The 9,836-nt window shown below is 45.8% G+C and overlaps 1 protein-coding gene across 2 annotated transcripts; it reads left to right on the forward strand.

The window, feature by feature from the left end:
* Nucleotides 1-4,588: 4,588 nt before the first annotated feature.
* Nucleotides 4,589-8,682, forward strand: LOC125512166 (MLO-like protein 13). Of its 2 annotated transcripts, XM_048677248.1 has the most exons (13): nucleotides 4,589-4,778; nucleotides 4,918-4,975; nucleotides 5,309-5,463; nucleotides 5,708-5,824; nucleotides 5,915-6,016; nucleotides 6,682-6,756; nucleotides 6,859-6,947; nucleotides 7,029-7,078; nucleotides 7,301-7,341; nucleotides 7,439-7,648; nucleotides 7,746-7,813; nucleotides 7,895-7,955; nucleotides 8,054-8,682. In XM_048677248.1, exons 1-13 carry the CDS (start codon nucleotides 4,656-4,658, stop codon nucleotides 8,399-8,401), a joined length of 1,497 nt encoding a protein of 498 aa, XP_048533205.1. In that variant the 5' UTR covers nucleotides 4,589-4,655; the 3' UTR covers nucleotides 8,402-8,682. The 2 variants fall into 2 exon arrangements, with proteins under 2 accessions (XP_048533205.1, XP_048533206.1); XM_048677249.1 differs by lacking the exon at nucleotides 6,682-6,756.
* Nucleotides 8,683-9,836: the final 1,154 nt, after the last annotated feature.

The following is a 9,836-nucleotide window of genomic DNA, read 5'->3' on the forward strand; positions in this document are numbered from 1 at the left end:
ACCAGGGGCAACTCTGGGCTGGCCTACCGGAACCTTGGACAATCCGGTGTGCCCTGAGAAAGAGATATGTGCAGCTCCTATCGGGATTTGTCGGCTCATTCGGGTGGCTTTGCTGGTCTTGTTTTACCATTGTCGAGATGTCTTGTAACCGGGATTCCGAGTCTGATCGGGTCTTCCCGCTAGAAGGAATATCCTTCGTTGACCGTGAGAGCTTGTGATGGGCTAAGTTGGGACACCCCTGCAGGGTTTTGAACTTTCGAAAGCCGTGCCCGCGGTTATGGGCAGATGGGAATTTGTTAATGTCCGGTTGTAGAAAACCTAAATTTGATCTTAATTAAAATACATCAACCGCGTGTGTAACCGTGATGGTCTCTTCTCGGCGGAGTCCGGAAAGTGAACACGGTGTTGGAGTTATGCTTGACGTAGGTTGTTCTAGGATCACTTCTTGATCATAGTTGTTCGACCGTGCTTTTGCCTTCTCTTCTCGCTCTCTTTTGCGAATAGGTTAGCCACCATATTATGCTAGTCGCTTGCTGCAGCTCCACCTCATACTTTTACCCTTCCTATAAGCTTAAATAGTCTTGATCGCGAGGGTGTGAGATTGCTGAGTCCCCGTGACTCACAGATACTTCCAAAACCAGCTTGCAGGTGCCGTTGAACCGAGCAGGTGACGCAACCTAACTCAAGGAGGAGCTCGATGAAGATCTTGTCCTTTGTGTTATTTCGTTCTAGTTGATCAGTAGTGGAGCCCAGTTGGGGTCGATCGGGGATCTGTGTAGCTTTTGGGGTAGTCTTCTTTTATTTTGGTTCCGTAGTCGGACCTTGATTGTATTTGTGTGATGTAATGCTTTATTCATGTATTGTGTGAAGTGGCGATTGTAAGCCAACTATGTATCTTTTCCCTTATGTATTACATGGGTTGTGTGAAGATTACCTCACTTGCGACATTGCTTTCAATGCGGTTATGCCTCTAAGTCGTGCTTCGACACGTGGGAGATATAGCCGCATCGAGGACGTGGCAGGTATGAACTACAAGAACAGATCCTAAGCCAAAGTTATCCAAAATTCACTTCCTTGCCAATCTTTGTGTTTCTCTAACCTCAGGGTTGTTCATACTCATAGATCAAACCCATTTTCAGTTGCTCGGAACTGCGGTTCATTTGTTCCAGAGTCATCGAGCCAATCTTCTTTGAAACTTTGTTCGCTTGCTACGAGACTTTTGAGTACTACATTTTTCATCGACACTTCTGAGTTATCACGATTTGCTTCTCTATTGTTCACAGTGTAAGTCCATAACATCCATTTTTTTCGTCTCGTACTTTCTTAGCTATGGCTGAGTGCTTTTCTACAAATTTTCATTCTAAGATCTACTATATTTGGAATAATACAATTGAGCAACGGTTTTTACCAGCACGTCTGATATATTCTATCTTCGAAGAAAAGGTGGTACCTTTTTGTGTATGGAACTACCACTCACTTTGTAATCAGTACTTTCAAGTATTGTATTTCTCCTAGTTCTTGAACACTATCATGGCCATATTAACTTATTTGAACCGATTCGACAATTGCGCCATTGCGACCAATGCTAGATTGGATGTGAGTAGACTACAAGGATTATGAATCTTTGCTTTCGTAACTTGGTGTCTCCTTCAATTTTGTTTCATACTTGCTTTTGAAATTTGAATGTTTATGAAAAATAAATCCAAGCTCATCTTTTATAAGAGAAATTATCTTAAAACGTATCTTAAGAATTGCACTCTTGTTGTTAAGTATGCCCTGAATATGTCTCTATGTGCAACTGTGACGTGTAAAAATCTATAGGAGGGACCAGGGAACCATGTGGAGTGAAGGGATGAGCAGTCGATTTGCATATACTGACATGACAATCACATATGTGGAGCAAAGGGAATAGAATTCTTGACCCGTCACTCAAGATTTGGCTGGTTATGGATATGCTCTAGAAAAATTGTTCACACGGTAGTGTCCTATAAAATCTGCTCCAGGCAGGGGTGTGCCATTTTCACTAGTTGAACATCAAAATCTTAGCTGAAAAGAACCTTTTGCATTTAGCATCTCATTTTCTTTGTATATCGGCAACATTCACCTTATTCTTGTGAGCTCCTTCGAGCCGATAAATCTTAAAATTGACGAAGTCTTCACACGCATCTCGTAATCAGCGAGAGCTTCGTCTCCCACTAAAGAAACAATGTCCAAAAGTCTGAAATGAATTCAAAAAAAATATGAGCACCGTATTAAATATAGTAAACAGAGACGAGTAACCATTTAAGCTGTGCTCACTTCACTTTTTTTGTTCGAAAAGGAGGTTATCCCTCGGCCTCTGCATATGCTCACTTCACTATATCAGCAACATTTTGAAAAGCTCAACAAATAAAACCAGTTCAACTCAGTAATCTTAAAAACCAACCAGATCCAAACTAGGGGAAACTAATCCAATCGAAACATATAGTAACGTAAAAGTTACCAAAAATCTACAGAATAATGGTTTTCATGGCCTGACGTACCCAAAGGCAACGTCACAGGAACCACATAAATCGTCGACGGGTCACTGCCAACATCCAATCTATCACCACCAAGGCGATTCCCGTCCAAACATTTTGATACCTGACGGGACACGTGCGTGCATCGTTTTTTTTGGAAAACGTTTGGGGCCGAGGCACCGACGAAACATTGGGCCGGTCTCCCTCTTCCTCGCGTCTTCTTCATCGTAGCTCCCCCACATCTCGTGCAGCTCGTCGTGGTGCGCGCCGCCTTCTTCTTTTGTCCGCTCCACCCCACCCCTTCCCCATCTCTTCCCCCTCCCCCCTCCCCCCCCCCCCCCCCCCCCCCCCCCCCCCCCCCCCCCCCCCCCCCCCCGGTCGCAGCACCACGCCTTCCCTCCCCGCTCGAAGCTTCCATGGCTTTGCGCGGTGACCATCCCATCTCGCCGGCGACCGAGGGGCGTTGACCACGGGAGATGCTGCAACTGGGGGCGACGGGGTGCTACAACGGCGACGCGCTACCTCGCAGCATCGGAGCTCTGCCTACCTCGCCGGACCCGGCCACGCCGGAGCTGCAACCAGTCATGGCAGGCTATACCCCCACGGCAATTTTTTTTGCTGAAACTGGTTGTAGAAAATTCAATCGCCGGTGGTAGCAAAAATCTACTACGGTTGCAGCAAAACGGTGTCATCGTCATCGCGGGGGTCGCAGCTGAGATAAGAAGTCTGAAGCTTTTTTCAATGCGGTTGTAACTTTTATAACTGTCGGTTGCAACTTTTCGTTTTTCATCCATGGCTTCGTTTTCACGGTTGAAACTTTTTTTTATAGTCGGATGAATCTTTTTTCATCGCTAGATGAAGCTTTTTCTGTCACCGGTTGTAACTTTTCGTCCATGCCTTCGTTTTCCACGGTTGAAACTTTTTTTATAGTCGGATGAAGCTTTTTTCATCGCTAGATGAAGCTTTTTCTGTCACCGGTTGTAACTTTTCGTCCATACCTTCGTTTCCACGGTTGAAACTTTTTTTATAGTCCGATGAAGGTTTTTTCATCGCTAGATGAAGCTTTTTCTGTCACCGGTTGTAACTTTTCTTTGGTCATCCATAACTCTAGTCATATATTGGTTGAAGCTTTTTTTGTAGCCGGTTGAAGCTTTTCCTATCGTTAGTTGTAGATTTTTTTCGTCGTAGTTTGCAGCACTGAGCATCTCCCTGGGCGCTCGATTTCCACCGGCAAGCACACGGGTGAGCACGGCGGTGAGCTCCAGTCGTCGCCACCGGAGCTGCAATGGTGGCCATGGAAGCTACAACCGCAGGGATTTGCTATTGCATGGGGCGAAGCCGGTGAAGAGCATGGTCGCCGAGGACTGGGACCGGGGCGACTGGCGACCAGGGCGGCCGGGAAAGACGGCCGGCGAGGATGGCGACCAAGAACGAGGAGGGCAGGCGAGGAAGGAGCGGCGACGAGGGGGAACGCGAGCCGGCCGGCGAGATGAGGTTCGCGAGAGGAAGACGATGCTCGTTACGCGCTCGCGAGAGGAAGACGACGCTTGTTACGTGCTCGCGACAGAAAAACGACGATCTAATTAGATAAGGATCCAACGGCTCAGAACGGGTCGATAGGGTGCGACCGACCGAAACGTTCGGCCGGCGCACCAACGCCTAGCATCGCCCTTTCTTTTTTGCGTTCCCGATAGGTCTCCACCGTCCACGTCGGTAGAGCCCACTGCCCCCCCAAACAGAGCAATAATACTACAAGCTATCCTTGTTTTTTTCCTTTGGCGTCTTCTTCCTGCTCTCGCCGTCGAAGTCCCGAAACGCGCCGGCCGCTCACGAGTTCCACAGGCGGGAACAAAACTCGAAAGGGAAGCGGGGCTTGGCGCCTCGCGGATGTCGGAGGGCGACAGCGACGGGAGTCGAGAGGCCGTGGCCACGGTCACGTGCGGCGTCCAGCCCGCGCCGCGCCGGGACAAAGGGTGCTCGCGGGACCCCCGGGGGCGCTGTCCCCGCCGCAGAACCGGCCCGTGGCGGGGGCCGCCGCACCGGTCGCTGCTGCAGTGCCGTGACGCCCCACCACCGGCGTGCCTGCCTCCTCCTATATCAGCCACATGGTGCGGGTAGCGGCTTCGGCTCGGCAAGGCGGGAGAGGAGGAGGAGGAGATGGGGCAGGAGGAGGACGCGCAGTCGCTGGCGCTCACGCCGACGTGGGTGGTCGCCTCCGTCTGCCTCGTCATCGTCGCCATCTCCCTCGCCGCCGAGCGCCTGCTCCACCGCCTCGGCAAGGCACGGCACCCCGACCTGCTCCCTACCTACCTATCTGCTTCCCATTCCTGTTATAATCTCTTTTACGTTTGTAAAGCATATTTAGTCTTCCTGTTGAAGTTTTCGATGATATGCTAACAAGAAACCTTTCTCTCTGCAGGTGCTCAAATTCAATGGCCAAGAAGCACTATTTTCAGCCTTGCAAAGAGTCAAAGAAGGTAGCATTATCCTCTGATTTAGTTAGATTGCAGCATAACTTCCTTTTATCTTTTCGATATCACAGCAATTTTTTACCTCAATTATCTCAAGCACCGTGGCTACTAGAACCTGAAGATACAGAAGGTCTTCGGATGATCTGTATATGTTCTAGTTGTTTCCTGATTAAAATTGCAATGGCTGAACTGATTGTAATCAATATGGAGAGTAACATCAGATACCAACCAACAAAAGTTTCCATGACACACAAAGCAGAATGTCTCGTACCAGTTCATTCTTGCCGTATAAAACTGTTTGTTCGTCTTGCCTAATCTATTTACTGATTACTTGTGCAGAGTTGATGATTCTGGGTTTCATTTCCTTCCTACTAAGCGTCTGCCAAAATCTCATCAATCGCATTTGCATCCCGGAGAGTGCTGCACGTATCATGCTTCCATGCATTGAAGAGTCCAAAGCCAGAGAAGATGCTGCCAAACTCTGCAAGAGAAAGGTAGACCATGAACTGTGAAGATAGTGCTATCATCAAGTTTAGTTCTGTTCATTATTATCTAAATATGTGGTTGTAGCTTCAGTGTCTTCTCTTTTCCTTTGATAGTAGCGCTGATGTATATTCTTAGTAGCAAAACATAATTACTTCTGTTTAATGGTAATTGCTAGACATTGCCAGTCCCAAGAATCGCAAAGGATATTTACCAGATTGGTCATTCTGAAACATCATTCTTGCCCTTATGCAGGGTGAAGTTCCCATGCTATCTGAAGAGGCTCTGCATCAGCTGCACATCTTTATCTTTGTACTTGGTGTGGTGCATGTTCTGTTCTGTGTTACAACGCTGTTACTTGGTGGAGCTAAGGTATAACTATTAATTATTATTACTGGGGCTGAATACGTGTTTCATGTGACATGATAGTGAAGGTAACACATTTAGGTTAAGCTCTTGTAGATGAGAACGTGGAATAAATGGGAGAAAGAAATTCAACAAGGAAGAATCAAGGAGCGTGAAAAGACGCCAGGCTGGATGAAACCATCTGCTGTAAGATGGATTGTAAGTAATATAACCCTCTTATTATGCATTTATGCTTCTCTTTTGTTATAAAGTCAATTTTGAATCCTTAATTCGTAATACGAATGACAATGGCATGAGAATTATTTGGGTTTACCCAAGTAAAATGAAGCTGCTTTTTTGAGTGGTTATCAATTTATTTTCGCAAGAGGGAAAGTGCTATCAAATCATATTTTACATCTTAAACTCCATGGCTGCATATGAAATTAAACAGGGGAAGGCATCAGTAAGTTACTGAATATTCAATTTGTCAAATTGTTATTTCGAAAGTGAGTAGAACACTTGAAGATGGTTCATTGTCAGCTAAGGATAACAATAATAGGGAAAGCTATTATGACATGAAGATATTTTGATGGCATGTGCATGAAGTGCAGTGCAGTGTTGCACTTCTTTTTGTTATTTCCGGTCCCTCTGCAACAAGGCAATATCATGACCAAACCAAACACTAATATAGCCTTAACTACAATGATCTGACCACAGTAAAACATTTGTTATGGCTGAGTATCATACCTTCTGCATAATTATTGCAATATTTCTGTGCTATATGAGGCATTCTTTAAGTAACAAAATTTCCCTGAATTCAAATTGCGAACTCGGTATATTAGCTGTATGATGATTCCAAAGGTTTTATTCACATATGATTTCAGATTGCATTCTTCAAGCAGTTTTATAATTCTGTCGGTAAACCAGATTATCAAGTACTCAGATCAGCTTTTGTTCTGGTAAGATACTAAGATGTACTGTTCAGTGACTTCTGCACAATCATGAGTGTCCTGGTTTTCCTAGTGAACTAATAAGGATACTGGCCATTTCCCCCCTCCCAGCGCCACTACCCAAATCGCCTAGACTTTGATTTCCACAAGTACATGGTTCGTGCCCTCGAGCATGACTTCAAAGAAGTGGTTGGAATCAGGTTAGTATTGTGTAAAGTTCCTACTTGGATTGCTTAAATAAATATTGTTTGGTTTACCTAATGATGCTCACATGCATGCAGCTGGTACCTATGGCTTTTCGTTATCGTCTTCCTGCTGCTGAATATAAATGGTAACTCCTATATTTGTTTGCCCGAAGATATACTGATCCTAAGAGAACAATACGATTTAGACTTGTAACCATGTTTACGATCTGTCATTTCCGTCACCACAAGTTATGCTACTTGGTTAGAACAATTCGGAATCACAATAACAAGTAGTTTGTGTTGGAATTGTTTGAACTAGCATGTTTTTTTTTCTCTCACTGTTAATGCTTGATCTACTGTCAATGCAGGGTGGCACACTTATTTCTGGCTGTCTTTCTTGCCCTTGATTGTAAGTACCTTAACAACTCCATGTCACTCTAGTAAATACATTCTCCAGTTACCTCCATGGAGGAGTTTCTTACTGCTCGGGGTAAATAAACTTGCAGCTTCTGCTTATTGTTGGCACTAAGCTGGAGCACATCAGCACTCGATTGGCTCAAGAAGCAGCGGAGTGTTCCGATGAAGCATCAGGAAACCCCTGGACGAAGCCATGCAAGGAGCACTTTTGGTTTAGCCATCCTAGGGCTGTCCTCCATCTGATCCATTTCATCTTGTTCCAGAACTCGTTTGAGATGGCATTTTTCTTCTGGGTCTTGGTATGTCCTGAAATTACTGCCTGCCTTTAGTCTGCAAGTTTGTACTAAATGCATACAATTAGAGAAGCATGGGGATATCTGACTGGTATGTTTGCAGGCAACATATGGGTTCGATTCATGCATCATGGAGAACAGATCATATGCCCTCCCCAGACTTGCTATTGGGTTAGTACAAAACCTCCACTATCTTTTTCCCGTTAGCTACGGCAACTAACGGACAATTCTGTTTCTGTGTCAAATATTCAGCATCATCGTTCAGGTGCTCTGCAGCTACAGCACCCTGCCGCTGTACGCCATTGTCACCCACGTAAGCTCCTGTTCCACCATTAATTTCACCAAGAACACTGCTTGATTGCTTAGCTAGTAGCTGGTCGTAATATCGTTATGGATGGTCGATCATATCAGATGGGCGGCGACATCAAGCTGCAGGCGTTCGGCGAGCACGTACACGTGTCCGTGCACAGCTGGGCGACGGACGTGAAGAAGAAGGCGACGTCGCTGCCGGCCCATCCGCACCCGCACCAGCACCAGCACCCGCACTCGCACCTCCGGATCCCGTTTCTCAGCAAGAAGAGGCACAGCGGGCGCGGCCCCGCAACTGAGGAGGCCGCAGCGGAGGCGAGGGCGACGGAGCAGCGCGCCGGGAGCTCCAGCACGCCCAACGCACCGCCGCAGCAGCGGGCCGACGACCTAGAGGAGATCGTGACGACCACGGAGGACGACCATCGTCGTCGCAACGCCAGTTTCTCGTAGCTGCGTACATGCTCGCGTTCCTAAGTCCTAACGGTAGGCCGGGCGCGTCGGCCGTGTCTCGCTGTGACGCCCACGTCTTCATCCGGCCGGCCGGCCCTTGTCGAAGCTACGCTGTTGCCGCCGGCGAGGCGCCGACGTCGTCAACGTGGCATGCTAGCTCTGAAGCCTGCAGGTTAGATAAACTACTTAGCAGACTAGCTAGGACATGTTGCTACTGGACCGTCGCGCGATCTCAACACTTCGAAACTTTTGACAATATAATATCGCCTCGTATTACCTTAGTTAACTCTTTATATGTACCGTATTTCTGAGCACTATATTTGCTCCTATCATGATTTTTCTCTTCTAAAATAAGCATTTCTGAGCAGTATATCTGCTCCTATCATGATTTTTCTCTTCTAAATTAAGCACAAGCATGCGAATCAAATATTGAAAGAAGAGTGGGTAAAGAAGAGAGGGCACCCTGAACTCATGGGCATATGCACTCACTTTTCAAAAAAAAATTGCATTTTAAGCATGTTTTAAAATGTCAAAAAATTTAAAAAAAAATATCACGCATACATGTTCGTATATGTGTGTACGTGACACAAAGTTTTGTGAAAAAAATATTTTTGTTTTGTCTTCGTAAAAAGACAAATTTCAGTGCTTCTAAATAGTGTTCCACAGCATAATTTTCTGTCTTTTTTGCACATACCATAATTTTCTGTCTTTTTTGCACATACCACAAAAAAAGTCATTTTTCCGTGAAATTTTATGCACGCACATAAAACACGAAGATGTACCCGTGCAATTTTTTTAAGATTTTTTTAGCATTTAGAAATATTTTTTTCAAAATGGATTCATATGTACCCGATTTCATCCATGCACTCCTCGGGTAAAGAAACCCATCCGTGGTTGTACAGTCCGGGCACAAGGTCGAACTAAGGGCATCTCTAAAGGAGACCGGCAAATAGCTCAGCTACATGTTCGTTTTTATGTTCGCACATGGTCCGCGAACATGATGCAGGAGAGAGTCAGCCAATTCTTTTCACATATTAATATTTATTTGTCCGGCTGGGAGGAGAGAGAGGAGAGGGGACTATGCATGTGCAGAGAGAGAAAAAAGAAAAGGGCTATGTGGTGGCTTTTTGTTGGTCAAGTGGATGTCCAGACACTGGTATAGCATCTCCATGTTTATCTTGGTTTCGTCGGAAAACGGATTTCCGAACCATTTCATGAATAAATGAAGTCTCCATTGAGTGACAAAAGTTACCACAAGTGATCTAGACATCACAACCCAGACATATACGGAAGCTTTCGAGAGTCTTCCTTGGAGATGCCTTAACTACTGGGCACAACAACACTAAGGTTCTACAAACGAACTAACTACTGGCTACGACTCCGCCTGCGCATCTCAAAGAGAGCTTCAAATCGGTATGAATTAATCCGGCCATGT

Source organism: Triticum urartu, chromosome 6 (assembly GCF_003073215.2).
Source record: "Triticum urartu cultivar G1812 chromosome 6, Tu2.1, whole genome shotgun sequence".
Taxonomy (NCBI): Eukaryota; Viridiplantae; Streptophyta; class Magnoliopsida; order Poales; family Poaceae; genus Triticum; species Triticum urartu.